Below are 25,279 nucleotides of genomic sequence, written 5' to 3' on the forward strand. Positions count from 1 at the left end.
TTTTGTACTCTTTAGAACTGAAAAGATAAACATAATTATGTTGTTAAAGTACTATATGTTTTAAATAGTGTCTGTTTATATATAAACAAAGTATTATAAGAACTTATCTTGAATTTTCATCTGATGTCTCTGTCATGTTTTGTATACTGAAAGGTGTCTATAATTCCTTCTTCACTATATCCCGCTATCCAGAGTATTTGGTGTAATCAGTGTTAACCTCAATCAGGCATTTCCCATGAGAGTCTTTGATATGCAGCATGCAGTTCACCTTCTGCATCATCTCTCATTATCTGCTATTCTATGCTGAATTGAGCAATCCTTAGTAGATGCTCCTAATACTTGGGGAATACACTTTAAAGGTGTAGAAAATTACATTAAAGAAAAAACAGAAGCTCATAAAAAAACCTCATCAATACAGAGAACCTCTTTAACAAATCTGGGGCATAATAAGATAGAGGCATATAAAATATTTCAAAGAACAAAGTAATCAAGTATTAATAAAAAATGAAATACTTTTTTCTGATACACATCCAAAGAAGAAGAAATATGTTGCCTTTATGTTTATTTCCTTTATGTAATGTATTAGGTTTTATGCATGTGCATGTGCATTGCATGTGCATCGCTCTTTCCTAAATGTCTTATTCACTCTGCAGAGTCCCTCCCATCAGAAACCTGCACCCATGTCCCCTGCTCTTGTGCTACACTGCTCACTGCACCAGAGGAGGCTCATTTGCCTCAACACTGCAACGTGCTCTGCAGGATGGACTTAGCATCCTAACTTCAGAAGCCCTGGGCTTTCAGCAATTCTAAGTAACTTAAAGCATCTGGGGAGCATTTAGCTACAAAACAGCAAAAAGGCCACCATCCACCTATCTGATACATTTTATATAGCATGGATTGTGAGTCTGCCTTACAGTAAAGGCGAGTTGCATCCATTTCAAATACTTCTAGAGGAACAAATCCTAAAACATTAATAAATGCTATGAAGGGTTCAAGTTATCAAAAAGCAGAGGTGGTAAAACCGTGATACTGATTCAATAAAAATATTTCAGAATCAGATTTTTCTTCACAAAAGATATGATAACGCTAAGTCGGGTGTATTGATTTCCTTGTAGGTTCTGTCATTGCTAAGAAATATAGAGAGAGGATGAAATGTGCATAAATTCTTTGATATTAAACCACCACATTAAATAATAAATATCCACTGACATAAATACTAATTATGCTTGTAAATCTGTATCTTCTGCACATTTTCTTTTTTTTTCTTTTTTCTTTCCTTTTAAATTATTTATGGATGACGACAGAGAAAATGGAGAAACAATTTCACGTTAAATAAATTTCATGGATTCATTCATATAATTCATATAACTGTAAACAACAGCAACAAACAAGAGATGCATAGGCAATTGTACTCAAGAAAAGTAAAGTCAAGGAGAGAACAGGCCGGAGAATGAACTAGTTTTGTTGTGAGATTCCTCAGAACTAACTGCCTAGTAGGAAGGCATTTATCTAGAGAAATACCCGCAGCAAAACCATCTGACTGGCGTCCTGTAGAAACTCAGGTGCCGCCTCACCTAGAAGCAAGACACTTGATAAACTGCTTCTGCCCGTTTTCTGCAAATGCTAAGGACAAAACTGGCTCAGAAGCCACAGTTCACATCACGGCTCTGTGGCAGACTAACCCCTAGCAGCAGCCGCAATTGCCTCTCAGAATCCTGAAATGAGAAAATGCTGCGATGGCTAAACTGTGCAGCCCTCCGTGCTCAGCAGCTATATTGCTAGCATTGACCAAGGTAATTTGACTGCAACTAAGTGGATTATATCTCCAAAAGACAAAATTATAGCAGTGACTCACCAGTATCTTCAAGATGAAATTCACTGAAACTTACATGTTGCAAACTGTAACTCAATACAATACCAGATGGATGCTCATTTAATACATACATTTTTCTTCAAAAAATGAAATAATTAATGAATTCATCAATGTCTTTAATCCATGGTAGTGTGTATGATACCAAAGTAAAGAAGAAGAATAACAAGCATCATCAAGTGATTAGTGATATTTGTAGATTTTTAAGAGCTTTAGGAACGTCTGATTATCTGTGACAATGATTTAGAAACTACCACCCTAAAAAAACCAACATAAAGACAATACTGTTGTCGACACAAAGACCAGAATGTATCAGCTGCTTTAGGGGCTGAGAAAACCTGTAGAGGTTTTATAAAGATCGGCTTAACTGTAATTATCCCCAGAAGTTTAAATAAAAGCAGTAGCTGTTTTAAATAGAAGGCTGGAATTTACATCTAAAAAGCATTTAATAGGATGATTCATCATAAAATTTTCAACATCTCTTTGACTGTTTTAGATCACTAAACCTAAAAAACAGGCAATCCCCTTCCCTCCATCCCCAAACAATTCTCACCAGCCTAGGGTCAACTTCTTCATTAAGAACTGCTTCATTCTTAATAAGAGCAACTCGCTGTGCAAATCTGCAGGTTGATATAGATTCCTAGAAGGAAGAAAAAAAGAAAAAAACAGATTGGCAGCAGGTAACTGGAACAGAGATCCTATGAAGTCACCAAAACAAGCTCCCCTCTTTGTATATTTTACAGAAACAATTCAAGATTTCATACTCCAAAGCAGCAATATTCAAGAGTAATAGGTTAGCATATTAATGAAACCGATATATAAACTCTCAAACCAAACACTGATCTACTATGCTTTGAATGATTCCCCAGCTAACACTAAAGGATGAGAAAGGCATCAGAGGGGAACTCACGAGAGGAAAAATGCTTGACTCATGAGAAAAAAGGAAAATCAACTAAAAACATTTTTGATGAAACTGGAAATGGAAAAGCACATGTTAAAAAGGGCAAAGAAGTGAATGGGAGGACAGTGGGAGCCTAGTATGCAACTCAGAGAAACCAGCATAAGGACTTGCAGCTAGAGGCATCCAGGATACAGGAGAATTATAAGACAAGAAACTGTGAGAGGGCTGAGCTAAGCAGGCAGGAGCGATGGTGGTGGTGTGGGGGTCCTATTAAACAGCTAAAAAATGGAAAAGCGCAAGGCAGTCTGTGGCCACCAGTACATCTAGGTATATCCAGTACAACTAGTACATCCTTCTAGAACATGGAAGGAATAGAAGACCTCCAGGTCAGAAAAAGATCTTTGAGGTCACCAAATACTTAAATACCAGACTACACTAAAGAATCTACCTACCTAACAGATAAAAGCAACCAAGGGATCTCAGTTAGCTCACACAATAAAATGTCTTGCAGTCTTAGAAGTTCAAACAATGCGTCATAAACTATATGGTGAAATTCTCTGATTCAGCAGTTTGACATTATTAAAATATAAAATAACATAATTTCCTACATTGATAGAAAATTATTAATTACAGAAAACTATTTCCAAAATAAAGGAATTTTATTCAGTTGCCCAAAACACATGAACATGAAAGACTGCTGTTTACAGCAAAAGAGTGAATGAAATGAGTTCTCTAGGAAAAGAAAGGAAGGCCTTTTGCTTAAGACAGCTGCACATATTCTTAGCTGGATTCTGTTCACTTTTGCTGTACAGTTCCTGTGTAATTATAATCAGTTAATGTAATTTTAGTTAAGTTCCATATTTTCACTAAGTACAATTATATGTACATTATACATATATATGCATTTCCATTAGACCATTTTGCAGTATTCACTTTGAAGTATATATTAATTTAATGTTCACTGTATAAATTTATGACCTATTTATCCTATGCTATTACAATACTAATCAATGCTGAGAAGTACTAATTTCCCAATCATTCTTTCTACCATGCTTATTGCCTCAGGCCCTGGGGACCACACAAAAATTAAGTAACCCTCTAAGTAGTGCCTAGCTATAAGGAGGTGGAATAACTGCACAATACAGAAGGGAAATTGAACTCAAAAATATCCATGAATTTTAATTACACATTAGAATGATAAAAAAAACTGTTTTTCTGATTATCATTCGTATCTTCTGCTGATAACTGAGTCCATTCAAGTGTAGCTACAGCTATAATAATTAAATATCTGCAATTTCAAGCCAAGATTTACTTTCAAGCACAAGCTAGCATGAAATAAGTGACATGAGCTTTATACAAACTGTTTGATAGGAGCTCTAATGTAATGATGTAGGCAACAGTCTACTATAAGAATGCCCTTTCTTATTCTCAGTTCCATGCTTTATTGTTTTCATTTGAAACATTTGAAGAAAAAAAAATACCCATGCCTGATAATGGCATAATGTCTCTCAGGGCTCAAAATTAAACAGTGAGCCCAAATTTGGCATTTCCTAATATTTAGGAATAGGTTTAATATCTGTCCTAATATTACTTATGCATATTGGATTTTGGGACTTCTGTTTAGTTTGGGGGGACCAAGCACCCGGATCTGTTCTGCATATAGTCTATGTTCAAGCAAGAACATTAAAGCTGTTGGAATCTTATTCTAAATAATTGCCAGGGCTGAATATTTCAGACATAGAAAATTGGACAGCAACAAGAGACAGATGTGCTAGGTAAATATATGCCTTGATCCTTTGGTAGAAGTTGCACCTGAAATATAAAATCAGTGACACAGATCTCTTGTACAGAATTTATCTCAATCTTACTATAGTTACCAGAGAATTATCTTCTGAAGACAACAGATTTTTTGTGAGGATAAGAAAGAAAACATTCATTCTTGAACTGCAAACTGTAATAAAAGTCAAAAAAAAAGAAAAAAAAAAAGATTCCCTAACAATTTTTTTTTCCCCCCTTGAAAACAGATAGAAATAACATACATCTATGTTTCTTTTGTCTAAAGACAGCGTTGCTATCATGGTAGTCATACAGTTTCCTCCCAGACTGTCTCTTAGCACTGAGGTCATCATAGAGTTTCTGTAGGGAATGTGTGACCGATTTTTCTCTGCAAGGGCAATTATTACCTGAAATAATAGTAAAAATAGAAAAAGGCTTTTAAATGTACATATATGTTAATATTCAACACAGAAAGAGAACAAAAAAATATGGTCAGCAGCCTAAACTTTTGATATAACAAAAACTAAACAGTTACGCCTGCAAACCCACTGATTTTACTGAAGCAATTATCACTTAAATTAAAGCCTGCCTTTATGTCTTTATAGGAGCTGGATCTGAGACACTAAATGAATTTAATTTCATTAGATTCTAACTTTACAGTTTCACAGCAAAATGGAAACTGCACATATAAACTCAAAACCACGGAGCTTCCTGAGACACAGTAAGCTATTGAAAATCTTCCCTGAATGTTTTCTAGCATAACAAGAAATTAAAATATGAATAGTATTCAACTAAAAACATCGTTAACATTTGCTAAAGCTTGCTTTAAAAATGACACATTCTTAAAATACGCAGTTCTTAGAGGAATCAATTAATTTATTTCCTAGAAATGATGTTTTGAAGAGTACATACACAAATAAAATCGTGCACAGTTGCCATGTACTGCTGGAAAGAAATAGGCTAATTCAGTTTATGTAGATCTATCTTGGCCAAAAAGGAAATGATACAGCTACTATTCTCGGTTTCCCTCTCAGCTGTTTACATTTATGAGACCTAATTATTATTAAATAAAAACCTAGATTACCCCATGGACTGTTGTGATACAAAAGATTTGAGCTGCTATCTGGCCAAGTACTGTATTGAAAAACTGTAGCTATATGAGTTATATAAGCTATCCTAAATGGTTAGAAGATTTTCATTTGAGAAGTGTTACATACCAACATATATTTTGTTTATACTGCATTTAAAAAAAATGTTATTTTAGAAAACCTAATGTTAATATTTTTGCTGGCACTAGTTTTTCTTAATAGTCCTCAGAAAGTCAAAATTTCTTCTTCTTATAAATTTTATAGTAAAAGCCCTCAGAGGGACAAATATATAACATGAAAATAATGATCTTGTAAAGCAATCTGAAAGCATATTTCTGGAGCAATGTTTTAACATTTCACGTCTTATAATTTGTTAGATGAATGTATGTTATATCTATCTTTATATATAAAATATATATTGTTATTATTACTTTAGAATAATATTATATATAATATACAAAGTATATTTACATACAAACATGTATGTATATACATACACTTATCATATTGCCTAAAAGCTTAGGTAATATAGATTATGCCTTAGTACGTACACTTACAGTCTGCAATACAGAGACTACATTCTGATTAGACAACGTGGGAAAAGAACGAGGGGAAAGAAATATTATTTCTATTTAAAATGGTAACTGTGTTACGGAAAAGTTCACACAGGAAGTCTATAGCCCAAACAAAATTTGAAACCAATCCATGTTAGTGGTGAAAAACTATGCAACCCACTCTCACTATGCAGAAGCACCTTTACTGTTGTGAGAGTCGTGTAACACAAGATATGATGGCTAAAGTTCCTTCGATACTGGCAGGTCTCATTTTGACAGGCCTTAATATTATTGATGAACCAAAATTGCTATATGTCAATTTGAATCACCATCACTTAGGCCATAAAGCTTTACTGGAGAAGGAACAGGTGAAATAAACCACTTTAAGACCTCTTTAACCTTTTAAAGGTGAAAGCAGTCAGAGATATTCTCACTTATGTGAAAACTGCAAGCGTAGCACTGTATACTGCAGGAAACATAACAAAGAACAAGCAATAAGTACTACACATACAATCATGCACAAACAGCTTTACTGAAAAAATATAAAGAATAAAATAAGACCTGAGAGTCGCAAGCTATTACAATACCCTCTGCAATGTGCCCAAGAGAACTGTTCACATGCACTACGCAAACAGTAACCTTGGTGCAAAGAAAAGGCATAAACACATGCCCCGGGCAGCCAGGCAGGGCGTGCACAGGAGACAAGGATTTGCGGATGCATCTCCAGGAGGTACGGAGTTATTGGTGCATCCACACGCTGTAGCTACCTGCATCGCATGCTTTGAAGTCGTCTTCCTACACCAGAGGTTTCCCTTGCTGCTTCTGCCCATCCACAGTTACAAGATCTCTGTCATTGCCCTTGATCCATGTTCCAGCGCCTTTCACATTCCTGCCCATATCTCCACTGCCCTTTAATTTCTAGCAATCCATTCTCTCATCCCACCTCTAGGAACGTTTATCAGTTTAAGCTCTACTCCTTGCAGCACTACGCCCCACCGCTTCCGCAGGCATCTTACAACTAGCTGCAAGCACTCTTATATCTGGACAACATATTCTGTTAATACTGGTCTGAAGCATCTATGGTAGCAAGTCTGGGCCTGTGCAGATACATGCAGTAAAATATCAATGGATCATAACTAAACAGTTGAACATGCAAATAAATTATTTTGGGGAATGCTTGCACTTTAATATTAGTCACAGCAGAATCAGGATTGAATGGTCTACTTCCTACTGGACACAAGTTATTAGTCTTCATTACTCTTTTATTTAGAATAGTAAACATTTTTATTAATGATACGCAATCCCAAGCAGAACCCAGAATGCTATATGCAGGAGTTAAAAGTTACATGACAAAATGCTACTATTTTCTCTTCTATGATGCTTCAAACATGAGTATCCTAAAATGCATTCCAGAGATTATTAAATTCAACCTCAAATGGTTAAATGACGCTGTACAGTAAATAGGTAAATTTATACAGAAAAAAGACTGTGAGCTGACATAATAAGCAATTTATGACTATTTATGACTCAGAAGAGGCCAATTTTTGAATCATTTATCTTTATCACTTACCGTGAGCATAACTAAAACACAAACATTTTCCTTCAAGATCAAATTTAAACAAATGGGGCTATGAAAATAAGCCAGTTTAATAGTAAATGACTGACTGCCATCTGCTGTGCCTTGTCTCCCTTTTTGTCATATTAAATACCTCTGACTGTAGATTAAATGAAAACTAAAGACATTTGTTATTGTTAACAATAACAAAAATCCCATAAAATTGAAAAATAGAAAGTAAAAAAAAATTATAATCACAGTTTTAAAGTATTCATACATATAAACAAGGACAAAATTTCCTACTTTGAAGGATTTCATCAACTTCCAATTTTACCAAATAACACATACAGTAATAAATTAAATGAACAAATTTGAATTTCATAATTAATCATTGTTCTTTATACTTTTTTCCTATTTCTCCCACCAAATGATCAGCCTCACAGATCAGTATGTACCTTAGCATTGTAGCAAACTATTTTTTCCAAAAACTAAATTAAAAACTTCTGTATTTTCTAGTAGAATTTCAAAATTACCAAATGTCTGGCAACAAAAATAGCATTTACTGGACTATGGAAGTAATACTATGTTTTCAGACTTAGAGAACCTCATTCCTTTAACAGCTGCAAGGTCTGAAAACCACTTTTCTCACTTCTGTAGTCCCACCAGTTTTACCACTTTTACTTCCTTTGTAAGTCAAAGCAAGAATTAGATACTGAACTTTGTCAACTCAATAAATAGGGACAAGGAAGAATTTTCAGCTTTCCCAATGTATTTTTTTAATATAATCTAAGAAAGTATCAGACAGGATTTCTTTTTCCTTTAAAACTCCAGATGGCTGTAAAGAAAAAAAGAATACATAGCAAATGACAAAATGGTTTAATTCCTCCAAGGTGTGGATATTTACAATTATTACAGTTGCATCTACGAGTTCTATTGATTTAAAAACAATTGTGGCAGTTGCTCAATAAATGCAATAGGAAAGGTAATTATTGTGTAAAAGAGGTCAAACGTTCTCTTTGGTAGACAAATGAAACAGCAGATGAGGGAAGAATATAATGCCTTACCATATCACATTTCTTTTTGAACCAACTTCAGTTCCATAACTCTTGAGTGATACAACCTAACCCCAGGTGTGGAGAGGTGGTGAAGATCACAAAGAAAATTTTAAGCAAAAACAGAGTTTCAAACTTGTTAATATTTTCAGTATTCTAAGCAAAACAAGAAAATCATTCCTGAAACACAAGCATGTATACCTAATGTGACTTTATTGTTTTGATTATTACACAGTTTTTAAATATGAAGGTTTCAAAAGTATTTTATTTCAAACGAGGAGCTATCAACTCAGACATTTAAAAAAATGAGATAAATACACAATATTAAGAATAACTGAACTTGGGAAGCAAAATTTCCAAAGCAATGCACATTGCTCAGGTGACCTGAAGGGCAAAGATAAATGTTTTGCACTATTTTACTTTTACCTGTTCCAAATAATGTAATGATAGGTTGATATATTTGGCTTCTGTCAACAAATGACCGCCAACTCCAGTCTTTGTAACACGTTCTGATCCAGCAAGATCTACTAAGTGCAACTTGGAGCGTCGGATGGTTGCAGATCCAGGTTCCTTGCTGGAGATGTGAATAGTGAAAATGCAGTGAGATCTGGTTGAGGCTTGGTTCATTGGTGTCTATGACAAGAAAAAAAAAAAAGAAAAAAAAAGAAAAAGAAAAGATTCTAGCAGGAGCATAAAATGCATTGCTAGTCCTAGATTTGCAGAAGGCACATGACTTTCAGCATTAGCATCAGAAGACCTCCTGCAGATGATCTTGGCAATCTGTGTAAAATCAGATCTTTGGCTGATTGGTATACTTCCAGTTCATGCAAAAATGATGAAAACAACATAGGTTTACAAGAACAAGGTTATTTCAGAAACCATTTTCATGGAAAGAATTTGAATACACATCTAGTTGCATGACCGGTTGGATTAGAAATTTGAGATACACTCTCTACTATACATTGGTATTCTATTTCTCATAGCCTGTCTAGGTAACTTTTTAAAAAATTTTATAAATAATGCTTGCTTATGGAATGCATTGTATTATGTATTGTATGTATGCACTGTATCTAACAGTATGATGTGAAAGGCAGATCAAGACCTATATCCTATAACTCTGAAGCGTAGCAAAGAAAGGATAAGCAAGTTTTATGCTAACTACCTGATTTGAGAATTTACCAAATCACTTGGGAAGAATATAATATTATCATCTACAGAAAGCTGCAAAAGCACTGCAGAATAACTTAATTACTACACAGATGTACATTTGTAGCACATCAGTTTGACATCATGATATCTAGATAAGATTTTACACAGAAACTAGTGTCTGTTTCTCAGTAAAATCACTAGAACTACCTGGTTTTTTTTTCTTTCTTTTTTTTTTGCCCAATATCTGCCAATTTTTGGAATAGCTACTGAAATTTTTCCTTAGCTGCTGACAGACTGACATCTGGGAATTCTTGGTGAATTTTTAGAGATGCTGACTTCTTGCTTTACTATGATGCTAGCAGAATTCCCAGTTTTAAAAACAAGACACAGCATTTTAAGTTTCACTCATATACTTAGCTTTGGCTTTTCATATCAAATGTGCACTTTTCTTAGAATATATGAGATATATCTTGGCGTCTAAAGGATGCTATAATTCTAAAGGCTACTAGTATCATGCTACTGCAAACAGTAAACTAAGAAGAAGTTACTACCCTCATTTCATGAACGGAAAAAGCTTTAATAAACATACTGAGGTTAAAGGTTTGCCGCACAAATAAGATTTTTTCCTTTTTAGGGAATTTCCTTTACATACATAAATTATAACGAGCACATTTATATTTGTGCATAAGTACTTCCTTGAAAAAAAACTAAGGTAGTAAAATAAACTTAAAAATAAATTTAAAAATAACTAATTTTATTTGCAATTAGTAGCTAAATCTATAATTATTTATGACTGATTAAAAAAATCTGACTAAACATACATTAGCATCTTGTTTATACTTTATTCCTTATTTTACCAGAGTTAATATTATCCTGAGATTCATAATAGATATATCAAAATATTTTTTCTTCTGCAGTCTGCTTTGATACTACACATTTTAGATGCTGAATGAGCCTGCATCTTCCAAGTGTTGAAGTTGTTGTATTGAAGTAAATTGAGCTCTCAACAAAGACAGACTGCAAGCTGAATATTCCTATAACAGGAATAACATGAATTTTTTGGTTTAAGGTTCTCCACTTCCACTTCCCTATTTTTTTTTTCCAGCCCTGCTGCAGCATCCCATTCCATTCACTGTGCAAGCATAACCGAATTGCTGTGGGATCCAGCTCCAAACCATAGATATTTAATCTTAATAAATTTTCTGATTAATTCACAGAACAGCTCTATAAAGCTGTGCCGCTAGAATAATTGAAAATGGCAGCACACAGCATGCGAACAAGTAGGTGGTGTGCAGGAAGACCTTAAACTTAGAGTGATGGTGAAAATTCCGTAATGAAATTACAGCCTTAGCACTATTTTCTTATGAGCTACTTTTCCCAACAAGGCCAAATTCAGAGGGAGATGGAAGAGAGTTTTAATCATTTAGAATATACAGGTGAGGAATTTTGTAACAATACAGGAAAGTAACTTGTCAATTTAACAGCCAGGTTTCTAAGGATCATTTCATAACCTTGTACAGAGCAGGAAAGTTCAGTTACATGATATGTTCTCTTCAGGGGTGAAGCTGAACAAAAGGTCAGTAAGTTATTGCATGAACAGTAAGAAAATGCACATCCCAAACATATATAAAATGCAGTTATACTAAGAAAAAGCAATATGCTGATAAAATACACTTTATGCAGCAATTCTAATTCCATAAATAATCAAATCCACATTTCCACTTATTTTACTAGGAGAACTGTGACTTTACTACTCATACCTCTGTGGAGGAGGACTGGATATTTTATTTTTCCAGCTCACAGTCCTCAACAGAATTAACATATAAGGATATTCTGCATTACAGTCATGGCACTGGTCACACTGCATCCAAGATAAGTCCAAATCAGATTGAATATTAACATAAGTCTAGCTGTGGAAGAGCAGGGTTCAGTAAAGGCTGCTAAACCAAAGCAAGAAGCAGGAAAAATTATCATGTTTAAGCGTTTTTAAATTTCACTACATAGTAAAATCTCAAATTTTTCAAAATGCACTTCTAATAACACCTTTTTAGCTCCCCAAAAGCAACAAAGTTAGAGAGACATAAAAGAGAATAAATTCAGGACTCAGTGCCAACAATTAGCTCAGGGCTTAGGTCTGTAAGGTCTTCATTGCTAACAGTAACACACTAACCACAACTTGATTTTCCACATCCCACACAGACTCTGCTGGGCTGCTCATTACAAACTCCACTGCTTTTCTCTCCACAGCTTCTTTACATGAAAAATGAGCAAAACTGATCTGAAAGTCACTGGCTAGAATCTTAAACTGCTATTTAAAAAAAAATCTTCAGAGGAGAGCTGTGATTTAACCAATACAGCTTTTAAATAGTATCTTTCTATCTCTGCTTTGCAATTCATACGTATTTAGTTACAGCATTCCCACATATAGAAAGCTCCATTAAAACACTTGCAGGAAGTGTAAGGCAATAAAATGTAAACTGTTAAATAGGAGGTGATTATGAAATGTTAATTACAGTCGTAATCCTCCACACTTTGCCACTAGTACCACACAAGGAGGTAAAAAGTAACAGAGCTGAGAACCTGTCACCATCTTTGGTCTTAAAAAGACGGCTTTTCTTCTATTATCTTGTATATGAAACTTCATTGTGTATCATCATTTGGCTGCTCATAAAGTTTATGAACAAGCAAACAAAAATATCTGAAAAAGGTCTCAGAGGGTTCCATTAGTCGCCTTCAGAGCTCATCTTGGCTTTATTAGCAATTCATATATATTTGCAATCATCCTCACATTAATTTGATGTGTTGAGGGGAGTGGAAGGGAGGAGTGGTCTGCCTCTCAGCAGCTGGTTGCCATTGTGAACACTATGTAGAGAAGAACAGACAAGCTGCAGGCACTTACAAAGAACTAATTTCTTCCAGGATTTCTGTGACATCATTGACCACAGAAACAGACTTCAATTCCTCTGTCATACCACGTGAACAATACAAAGGAATTAATTCCAGGTCACCTAATGCTGCCCCTTTGTGTTATTGGTAAAACAGGAATCTAGTAACATGTATGTTACAAGATCACTTCTTAGTAAAGCATTGGTTCTTGTTCTGATGTAGGAAAATAGAAACAAGAGATGTGAAGGACATTGGGACTCAACCTCATTTCTCTACAGGATCACGACACATCTGTGTTTGCTGAAATTAAATGAAGTTTTTAAAAGCTTTGTGACTTAAACTGGTGTACTAGTCATACTACCACTGAAAGCTTAAGCATAACCTGTGGAAATGTGAAACGGAATTTAAAAAGGAAAGAAAGATTGACATTACTAATCAAGTTACATTAATACCAAAACAGCTTTAGTAGACAGATCATCAGAAATTCTCAGCATTTTGCATATGGATACATATGTGGAATTCCTGGAACTTATGAAACAGATTCTTTCATTAAAATGAAGCCAGTTGTGCTTCTGCAACATAGCTGTATTTCAAGAAGCATCTGATTCGGATCCTTTGGTCAAGGAATAAGACCTCATAAAATGGCAAAAACCATGCTGTAGAAGTTGTTGGAGCCCAAGTGGAATGTTTAAGGTATAAGATTTAAATTTCAATTGATGGCTATCCCAAATCTACAAGAAAACTGTGGGAGTCCCACCCTATACAATAATTTTATGTATGTCCTATATTCTTTGGTTGTTTTTAGCATCAAAGCTGGGTAGCTGACCTTCTACAATATTAAGCTATCTTCTGATAAAGAAGTAGTTTTGACAGCTTCAGTCATTTTACAGTTCAGACGGTAAGAAAACAATTTTGGATAACAGCACAGAATGTCATAAGTTTATTGAAGGCAGAAGAAGCAGAGATTCCTGGGCTGTAAAGCAATGGATATAAACTCTATGAGCTCCGACAGGGCCCATGGTATTTAGAAGGGCATGTGAGTTCAGTGAGAATTGCTTTTTTATCTCCTGGATGACCTTTATATATCCTTAAATCCCTTTCCTATTAATATGGTACAAATGGCTCCTATGGAGCATTTAGATACACTTGACACAGATAAAGTTGCAAAACATATCTATTATGAAAATATAAGGAAGAGAAACTCTGACACTTTCCTGATTTCTAAAAGCATCTTTGCATATTTACTACCAATACAATTTAGCAGTTAGACCATAGCAATGAGGTAACTTTTAAAGCAATTACTATTCCATGGGGAGATTACTAAGCTTTAGAATATACCACACCTTTTATCCATAAATATCCCAATGTACTTTAAAGACTATTCAGAGAAAGAGATAGCGATTGTTTTACCATGCACTATAATGAAAACACCTGTGCTGATATTGTGATGCTATTTGGTGCTAGTAATAATACATCATGGGTTTGTGAGAGGGTTAACAATTAGCACCAATGAGGAATTTAGGGGAGCGTAAAGTTGTTAATTCAGTTTGGAAAGCAGCCTTAACATGGAAAACACATCAACTCTTGAGAAAAGTGTCTTTTGATGTGGTATATTCACATATGTTGTCAAACCCTATTTTTACTATTTTATCCAAGAAGTGTTCAGGCACCGCAAGTGGTTCTCCAACATATTCAGGAGAATGCTAATTAACAATAAAATTAACTATAAATGGAATGAGCTGAACTCAGATGTCACAAGTCAGTCCTCACAACTATTGTTAAATGCCTTAAAGCTAAAAACGTTTTTTGCCAGTAAAGAATGAAAAGATTGCCAAAAGTCTGCTGCTTGTCCCATGAATACTTCAAGGATTTTAAAGACTGTAACAATATTGTGTATGCACTGTCTTCCAAATTTAAACATTGAAGAGTGATAGTTATAAAACCATGCACTAACACATTTTCTTTCTTGTTAAAATAAAGTAACTTTTCATTAGAGGAAAAACAAATGCTGAATTTACATGAAACTGCAGTGTAAGGACCTATCAATCTTGCTTAAAGATTTAACAGTTTTGAAATTGATGTACGTGCTTGGGAGGCTACTGGCTTTACACTGATCTGCTATTTTAAAAGAAGTACTAGAAAAGGCTATCACAGAGGGTCAGGCATATTATTTCAAAGGATAGTAATCACGAGAGCTTCCAATCACAAGAATTTAGATAAGAAAAATCTCAGCACCAGGCATCCTAATAGCACATCTACCAGAATAAAGTGTTTGCGAATGCTACCTGAACAGACAAGCACTTCTTCATTTCCCTGGGCTTTTCTAGATGCTGCCACTACCACCTCTGTCATATATGCAAAGTAGATTTTGGAATCTCTTGTAGGCACATTTTTGAACTACCTAAATCATGAAGACGGCTTAAAAATCAAAATATCAAGAAATAATTTTTAAAAAAGATTTTTTTTATAGCCTGTTACTGGGAATCTTATGTATTCAAATGCAACAAGGGACTGTTTTAGGGATAAAAGCTAACAGACAAAATGGTCAGAACAGCTGGAAGAGCTGCCAAAATATCAATCAATTTGTTGGATTTGTTCTCTGTCCACTTTTTCCTGCCATAATGCACGAGATGAAAACTTCCTATCTGGATTTTTATATTATAAAGCATTTATCCATAAATTTCTCACATTTTCATTTCTTCCTGTTAGCACTCTGTCATAAATGCTCATTATTTTCTATAATTAATGAATAAATGTAGTCTAAAGAATGAATTTAAAATCACAAATACTGTTTTTTTTTCTTTTAAAGTACAATCAGTACAATCAGTTGAGAGCAAAATACATCCTTCAGAACACAAGTTAGATTCCCATCTCTATCATTTCTGAAATCTTACACTTTATATTGTCATTCTTATTTTCAAAATGATCCTATAACTGTTCAAAGAAGCATTATCTCATGGGTAAAGCATTAGACAAATTCTGAAGACTGGAGTTCTGCCACAGATTTCCAGTGAGAGCCACAGCACTCAACCTAGTTTTTCTATACCTAAACTCCTCATCAATAAAAAACAAAAATAGATCAGGGCTAGTTTTTCTTTTACTTCATTATATGTTTAGGTTTATTCACTTTGCATCTTCAAAGCTTAGTGAAATAGGGTCTATTCTGGAGGTAAGGAAATTTTGTAAAAATTCAATTAAGTGTTAATAACACAAGTATCTGAAGAAGTTACAGCTGATTTCACAAACCCTCTTTCACAGACCTTTACATTAATCTCTCATTTCTGCAACCACAATTTTCTCGTCCTGTGAAGTCATCACATACAGTACCACAGTGACCTAAAACCACAAGACCAAAGGATCATGGGTGATATATTTCATAACAAATGGTCAGGGCACTCAGTAAGCACATGAGTCTGAAACAAGCCTGCTACTATCGCAAGTCAACAATGCACAACTTAATTATATAAGTAAAATTGTTGGACTGAAATCTCACTTGTTTCAAGTGGTGAGGATTCTAGTAGCGTTCAGATCAATTAAAGAACACATTGCTACAACAGACAGTTGATGTGCCAAGTAAGTTTTCTTGGAATATGCTAACAATTTTTTTCTCTTAAGTATCCTGCATTAAACAACATCAACAAAGCAATAACTTTGCAGCATTTATATAACACAAAACAACCTTACTACAGCAAAAGCAGCAGAAGCAGCAATGGCACAGAATTATCTAATCCAAGCCATATGGATTACTGAATTCTGTGTTAGATGGGCACATTGTAAATGTTTGCCACTCTATGGTTCAGTTATATTTTCCAGCACATTCTCCCTGCCTACTCTTGTGTTTTCTATCAAGTAATAGCAAGCCTCAAACAAAATTACCAAGCTGTAGATTCAAAAACAGACTATCTTTTTCTTTGTACAGCATAGTTAATTCATGGAACTTTGTGTCACATGAGAGTTGGGATGATAAAATTACATATCTTAAAAGAGTTTCTGAATTAATTCATGTGAGAAAAAAACAACACAGATTATTGGCTGCAGAAAGTCTAGGTCACAAATTAATGAAGACTAGCTTTTCAGAAAGTATCATTATTTACTTACTTTTTTTTTTTATTCCCCTCTATATATCTGCTACTGGCCGTTATTTGAAAAGAGAAAGTGGGACAGACATATAGCTCATTAAGAATATTCTTATATCATTACAGAGTGCTACACTTTATTTGGAGTTCTAATGACTTAATATATTCACTAGTTCTGCTTTTTGATCATGACTGTTTGGGATATATTTTCTCTTTAGGTGACATTTTCTATGTATGCAATGCTACCATCCTTTACAACTGTTGATTTATGGGACTATTAATCAGGAGCACATCATTCATTAGGTATCCCATCTCATTCTCCTACTCATCTCATCAAAATTAGGTTCACATTTCCTGAACATTTTTCTCCATCTCATTAACTTAATTCTCACTGGAAAGCAGAATAATAATCACATCAGTCTTTCAAGTCTTCTTGATGCAACATCATCTTTGGCTTTCCACAGCTATGCTTTTTCAAATTCCTCTGTTATAAATTGCACACTTTTTCCCTTTCAAAATCAAACTCTCCCTCACCTCAATATTTATTTAAAAAAGCTTTAATTACAGCTTCATCATCTCTTTCTGCCTCTCAAAACATCACTGCTAAAATAGTCTTCCTTGAGAAAGGGAGAAAAGATCTTTTTTTGCATATCTATATTTTCTTATCAATGCTTCTCCCTCTCTGCCTAAGTGTGGATGACCAGCCAGCCCAGAGAGCTACTTTGAATGCATTTTTTCACTTCATGGATTTGGTCACATCATCTTCTTGGTCAAACAGGAAAACAAACACACAAATTTCTAAAATATGATTAGCTGTAGGGATAAAGATACATCTATTCAGAAATTACAATGCTCACATTGTATAACATGGTTTTTATACTCACATTCCATTTCCAAGAACTCTTCTTCTCAATATTTAATTGGCAATGAAAACAATACATACTTCATTCACTTGATTTATCCAGAATCAGTAAAATTACTCTTGCCTTTGCATACAAACAAATATTTTGAATGCGCTACACTCCCTCATTTGCATCCTAACACATAAGCGTAAATTTTTACAGATTTATAAGAAAAAAGGGACTGCTAATCATTACTGTAACTACTTCAAAGACAAACCTGTGGGGAAGCTTCACAATGTGTCATAAAGATTTATTTTTTTAATCTTTAAATATGCATTTATGTTGATATGTACAATATTCAAAGGACAGTGTTTTTTTATGAAAAAACCTTTTTATTTTACTTACCTTAATTGCAGCAAATTATTACACCAGCCACCACCAATCAGATTCGCTATGTGAAAACATAAAGCTTTCTGGAAGTTGAAGATTTAGCGATAGAAATGCTTGTTAAATTTCACCCTTGGAAATACACCAAGCAAGCAGGAACCTATTCATTTATCACCGTGTGAAGCCTAGCAAATTATTATGTAGAGAGGTTTATAACCATTTAATTCTGATGTCGTCTAGTAAGCTTTGTGTAAGTAAGCAGTTATTACCTCAGCAATCATTCTATTGGTGTCTCCCAGGAACAGCAGGTTTAGGGCTTCTTCTTCATTAGCTGCTTGCTGAAGAGACAGGTTCTTCAGATGAATGTTCTGATCAGGGTCTTCCATGATTGTCACTTTTCTACATGAAAAAAAACACACACACACACAAAATATACACATTAAAGGAAGTATCAAAAAATATTTCTATGTCACCCTTTTCACCTTCTATTATAAGCTTCCATATTTAAATAAAGAAGAATTAGAGAAAGGTTTGGAAAATTTTGGGTGAGGTTTAATAAAAATATGAAGAGCAACACAATAGATGAATTATCACAAACATTAATAAGTAGGGGGTTTATTTCCCATTGTGACAGTTATTTAAGCACATGACACCTAACAATAGCAAAATGTTGATAAAAATAGTATGGAATATTCCAGAATCCATTCATCTGTAGCCAACCTGTTTTTCAGAATTTTGAATTTGTCAGGATTATTTCTCTTTCAATCTTCTTCAAATGGTAATAACTACAAATGAAAATGATCCCTTTCTGTAATTAAAAACATACAAACAGAATGTTTTTATTTATTTTTACTGAGGTTAGAAATGCTGCTAAGTGCATGTCTTTAAGCCTTAAACGTTAAAAGAAGTTAGACTGAAGTAGCAAGGACATAGCAAAGCCCTGCAAGAGTTACTGACACTGAAACCCCTTTCACTTCTTTAAATAGCTCTTTATCATTAAAAGACATTTTTCTTTTAACTGAGTAGTAGAAGGGTAAGCTTTTTTGGTTATATTGAGTAAACGTTAAAGTCTCCTTAGCTAAGACATGCAATGTGGAATAAAAGTAGTTGTTTCACTGGATTTGGGAACTCCCAGAAAGAGGACTGGGTTAAGAATGAAGTACTTTAATTCTGAATATCTGTAGGATGAATGACATATTTTGAGACAATTTATATGAAGGAAATTAGAGCTTTTTGCAAATAGAGATAATAGATCAACTACACATCAAAATAAATAAATAAAAAAGGAACACTTATGCTTCATATATACAAATGTGTTAAAATATAGAAATACGTATATTTTTCATGTTCATCAATGTCAACCACAAGAGGGAGTATGGGGCTGATCTAGATATTTTCTCTCTACATAGTTCTTGCACATTAATGACTCCAAGCTGCTCAGAAAGCACAGAGGTTGGGTTTTGTTTTGGCTTTTTTTTTTTTTTTTACTCCTCCTTTCTCTTTCTCTCTCTCTCTCTCTAGACGGGCAGAAAGAAACTGAGCAGCTAAGCAGCATTCCAAATTATCACCCTTGAATAATAGTAGTTTACCTCCTCATTATCAAAATATTGTAACGAAGATACTTTTTTTTCGTGAAAAAAAAAAAAAGTAAAAGTAGACATAGTGCTTTAGTAGTCATAACAATTGTTTTTCCAACAATTGTTTTTCCAAGATGGCTTCAATCATTAATAAAGCTAAAAACCTCTACTTCTGCCATTAAGAGCCTAAAGTCAAAAGTATAATTCAGCTCTTAGATAACAATGCTTTGATAATGTCAAATTATATTTTGTTCTCAATTCCATCTGTGCATGTATGACATGCTGAATGCCAGGGCAGTTCTGATTAAAACAGGATGCTTTGACTGATTTTGTTACTTTGAAATGCCTTAGTAAGAGGCATCCACTACTTTTTATAACTTAGGAAAATGATGCTGCTTTACTACAAACACTTGTCATTGCACTCCAACCTGTAAGGATTTTTTCAGGCTACATTTTGACCAACAGTTACAAATATTTTGCAGTCTTGCAGACAATGTTTGGATTAGTTTGGACAAAACATTTTTATTACGTCAGAAAGCACAATGAATAATGGCAGAGTGGAGATGATAAACCACTGACAATCTCCTGCCCTGCACAGTGGCCTTTCAACTATTTTATTTCCAGATCAAAGTCCGAATTTGCACATCTACAGTGGTATCTGTTAAATCGTCTCCAAAATGACATACGCCTGGATGACGACAAAATGGTTTATTTTATGGTGCTACAAAGTTACTGCATAATATGACAGTAGATATCTATAGAATACTGTATATTAGTGACGTGTTTAAATTTCTTAGCTTGGATCTTAGAGTGGAAAAGTTCTGTTAAGTTATCCATAATGACTGAGAGAAAGCAGAGACAAGGTTTTGTTTTCTTTATAAACAAAGAATCTTTTCCATTTCCATTTTAATGGATGGAAATTGCAGCTGACTAGAAAATCTGTAGGATGTGATCAGCGTTTTTTATAGTTTTATTAACTCATGCCTATTCATGCATCATTTCAGCTGCCATTAATGCAAGAGAGCCTTATACAGCGACTTTTTTTATATATATATGAAATTCTTGGGAAAGAGTGAATTTAAATCTTCCCTCAGTTCATTAATACCATCTGATTAAACTGAGTAATATAAATAAAAAGCCCAGAGCTTTAGGAAAAAAATGATTTTTTTTTTGTTATAAAGTCCCATATCCATCTTCAAGGCTTTGAATTAAAGAAATCTAAAACAATCTCATAAATTTATAAACACTAAAGAAGTAATCAGAGTGATGTAGGCAGATCATCTGATTTTACACCCCATATAATAATGTGTTAACAGAATACACTGATGTTATTTTGGCATGAGGAGGAGACAATACACTCGCTAATAAATTTAGGAAAAGGATAAAAGGGAAAAGCAATGAGCATGCATCTTGGGGGTTGTCCAAAAAGGAAAAAAAAAAATAGGACATGGACAGCTAGTCTTTGTGGAAAGTTCCAAGGAGCTTTAGCTTTTAAGAAAGAATGACTAATATCATCATTTTATGTATCATCCAAGAAAAGCTACTTCGGAAGCACAGCTGCCTTTATACCACATCACAGGAGAGAGTCGAGACTGATTCAAGAGGGACAATTACAAGCTATTTAACCCCCAGCAAAACTTCCAGGAGGACACAAATTTGATATTCCATTTAAGCAGAAACCAAAGCATAATCTTCTTTACTCGTGAGATAGAATTAGTACTAACAAAGGCTGGTTTTCTGACATACATGGTAGAAAAATCCTTCGCACCCTCTCCAATAAATTCTACATTCCAGTCAAGAAAAATACAGTTTGCTTGTTCTACATTTTACGGACACGGTTAAAATTGAAATGATGGGATTGGTGGATCACATAGGAACAGAATATATCAAATCTGCTATAATTTGCAGACAGCTGCAATAGTGTCATTCTTAGTAAAGTGACTATTATGAACTTCCAGATTCAAAAGTAAGGACACACCACAGCAATCATCTAAACTGAATCGCTTCACTTAGATGATTTAGATAAATTAAGACTTCAAGTGGACAGAGCAGAAAGGTTTCACCGATTGTTCCTTATCGGTTTTGAGGAAACAAACCAAGAGAAAGCTTGGATGTGAATAAGCATGCATAATGGACTCTGAAAATATTTTACACATTTAAAGTATAAGTTGTTTGAACCGTGAAGAATAAAATGCAGTCTTTGAAGAAATGATTCAAGACAATTGTCCATCACCTCTCTGCTTAAACAAACACAAAACCATGCATTTTCAAACTTGAATATTATCCGAGCCTGTAGAATTTACAAGGTGTAACTGTCAACTATATAAAAAGCATTAAGATACATCAAACAGTATCTACTAGGGGCTACATGTATCATCACAACAGAACACAGTGAAAGCTGTTTTTCTCTTTTCTGTGAAACTACAAATTCACAGGGATTTCAAAAACAAACTTTGCTAATATATAAATACAAATGCCCATCAGAATTATATTAGTGATTATAGATTACATGATTACATTAAAATTAGTTAATGAACCTGACCTGTAAGCCATCTTATGTTTGCAAATCTAGAAGTACTGCTAAAGTTAACCACATGAATAGTTTATTTTACAGACTCAACAGATGATAGAATACAACAGATGGCTACACAGGGCACAAGAACTTCAGGAGGGGATTCTAGAACTTACCACGTTCGGACAGACTGGGAAATTCTTCTGTCATTACTTTTGGTTTTCAAGTACTAGCTATGGCTCTAATGTATGATGTCCATGAAGTACATCGATTTGCTGAATGTCATCACTTTCACTGAATTAAGTAGTGTAATGTCAGTATTTACTAGTTTGTTAGACAGAAGTACATATCTCTGACTCAAAGTGCATCACTTTCTTTTGCAAGAATATGTATAACAACACTATTTTCAAAACAATCTGCATACTTCACTAGGTCACTAGGCTGTTTATCTTCCAAAGTGACACATTTCTTCAACTCTTTTCTTATCCACTTTATATGATTAGAGGAATGTAAGCACAGACTGCGAATACCCAAGCATAGGTAAATTGCATTTGGCTTTGCATGGTGCTTAAAAGCCTGGTCTCCCACTGTGAAGTGCAAAAGGAAATTATCAATAATATTATTCTTTTCAAGAGCAATAAATATAAGTTCCCGGTTTTTAATATTCTAATTCAATAATTTCAAAAAAACTGGGCAAGTTAGATTATTCTGTGCCTTGCTGACTACAAGAAAAATCTTAAGGATATAAAAGTACTTAAATATCTATTTCATGTAATAAACACCTGATGAATTTTAAAATCTTATATAATTACTGTTTAATTTACTATTTACATTAAGTTATCCAAATAACAACAAAAAAAATAGTTATGTAATAACCCTTCTACTCCTTTTTACATCCCTACATTATTATCTTAACAAAAAATTCTATTTTCCTGAACACATGATCCCAAAATTACCATGTTTGGATTACAGATTCATCTAGGCTAAATTCAATTTAATAAAGTGAATAAATTGAATAAATTCAAACAAAGTATAATTTATTGGATGTAACTAATAATTTGAATAACCTAATAAAATGAACACATTGACTTTAATAAACTGAATAAAAATCTACTCATTTGTTACTAACTGTACAACTGAGAACAGAAATTTGTACCTGCATAATATGTACAGAAAAATAAATTATTTCAAAAATTAGTCAGATTATTTTTTCTACTTCTGTATAGTAGATGAAGAAGATAATAAAACATCACAGATTCCTAAATTTTATTACGGAATATATTAATACATGCAGTACTTTTAGCATGTCAGAAAGCAATGGATGTTAGATCCATTTCATAGTATGGGTCTGCCTGCTTTCCCATTAACTCTAGACTAGTTCATCTTACAACGATGAAACGTGAAAGTTTTTTGTAGATGTAGAACCTGGGCACCACATATTCTCTAGAAATCTAAAGCTAGATTTTATTTCAACTTCTAACTGCTTTGAATATTTTGTATGAGTATAATTTTTAAAAAGTTTAATAAAATAATATTATTAGTTATTTTAATATAAAATTTACATGCTGCAGTTACCATTAAGGTAAGACAATTCATGATTCCCAGAATAATTTCAGGGCATTTGCAAATGCAGAGAGTCATTTCTTTTTTCTTTACTGTTTACTGAGTTTTATGAAAATCATAGACCAGATTTTATTTTTCCAGAAGATTCTTAAGAGTTTAAGGTTCACACTTACTATAAACTGTGTAAGAGTCTTAACTTTAGCAAATATGTGTGTGCAGAAGCTACACAAAACTTTGACTACCGCTGTCTGATCAAGGAACACTGTTATGGCAATCCATGGAGTTCATTTTGAGCTTCCGTACCTCCTGTTTTGTAGCTTACTTCATAATTGCCTGTACTTGAAGAAATAATTATCACTGAAGGAAGGAAACAATAGAGGAAATAAATTGGAAATAAAATAATAGGAAGAAAAATTGCCCTATATAAGCAGGGAAATTTTCTTTCTATTATTTTCGAGGAAATACTCCCTGTTCTGTATGTTGCCACCACATAAACACATGTATAAGCCATATAGAGGGACAAACTGTCATGAAAAAACAAAACAAACAAAAACTCCCCCAAAAAACAAAGTATGGCTTCACTTTTGTTTTCAATAGCTGCAAGAGATCTCTTCTGCATAATATCAATCTTTTTTGTTTTCACATTTTCACGTAGCCCAGTAGTTTTCCTAGTATGCGTATACATACATATATGTTTGTGTGCATATATAGATATATGTGCATATATATGTGTGTGTGCCACATATATGTACAAAAAAGAAAACTGTAGACAATGTTGATAATACTGAAAATAATATTTTGTGTTAATTAAGACTGAGAACAGTAGTACAGTTTCAAAAAAAATCCACTCAAAACATAATAGGGCATGCAAAGACAATTTTTGGTCTTGTCCATTCCAATTCTTTGTACTTTTATTACTCACGGCAAATCATCCAGTTTGGAGGCTTCATGTCTTGGGTCCAATAGATCATAACCACATTCATTGTAGATTTCCAAGTAGGAAACATGAGTTGTATATACTTTGCTGCTATCCTAAAAAAGAAAGAAAATAAAAGGAAGGGCTATAAACAGGAGTGAGAGCTAGACCAAAGGACAAAATTATCACTACAAGCTTCCACTGCACTACACTTCACTACACTACGTTGCTTCCTCACTGTCTCTTATTCTTAACCTGGGTATGGCTTACATTTTCAATTTGTGATACATTTTTCCAGAACCCCCCTATCCCAATGCCCATGATTTGAAGCATGTTTAGTCTTTTTGCTTGTTTGTTTTTGTTTTTGTTTGTTTTTGTTCCATGCATCTAAAAAAAGTCTGTACACACTTAGAATGTGGCAGATTGGTTACATAATTTTGTAACATGCCGTTTTTTACTTCCATGACAAAAAAAGGAATGCTACTAGAAAGAGGTAAACCTTCATATTATGGGTAAAAAGGCTATGCTCAAGAAAAAACCCAGGGAACAAAAAAAAAAAAAATCATAATTTACTT

At 33.9% G+C, this 25,279-nt stretch overlaps 1 protein-coding gene across 1 annotated transcript in view; it reads right to left on the reverse strand.

Moving 5' to 3' along the window:
• Positions 1 to 25,279, reverse strand: part of KIF6 (kinesin family member 6) — a 154,857-nt gene that overhangs the window by 109,111 nt on the left and 20,467 nt on the right. Inside the window, exons 5-9 of the mRNA XM_088524309.1 lie at positions 24,711 to 24,820; positions 18,406 to 18,535; positions 9,223 to 9,429; positions 4,811 to 4,954; positions 2,424 to 2,510 (exon numbers count right to left, since the gene is read on the reverse strand). Of these exons, the coding sequence (XP_088380435.1) occupies positions 2,424 to 2,510; positions 4,811 to 4,954; positions 9,223 to 9,429; positions 18,406 to 18,535; positions 24,711 to 24,820 (678 nt within the window). The remainder of the gene's footprint in view (positions 1 to 2,423; positions 2,511 to 4,810; positions 4,955 to 9,222; positions 9,430 to 18,405; positions 18,536 to 24,710; positions 24,821 to 25,279) is intronic.

The sequence above is a fragment of the Tinamus guttatus genome, unplaced genomic scaffold (genome assembly GCF_059628265.1).
Source record: "Tinamus guttatus ecotype Peru unplaced genomic scaffold, ASM5962826v1 Tinamus_guttatus_pri_ptg000208l, whole genome shotgun sequence".
Taxonomy (NCBI): Eukaryota; Metazoa; Chordata; class Aves; order Tinamiformes; family Tinamidae; genus Tinamus; species Tinamus guttatus.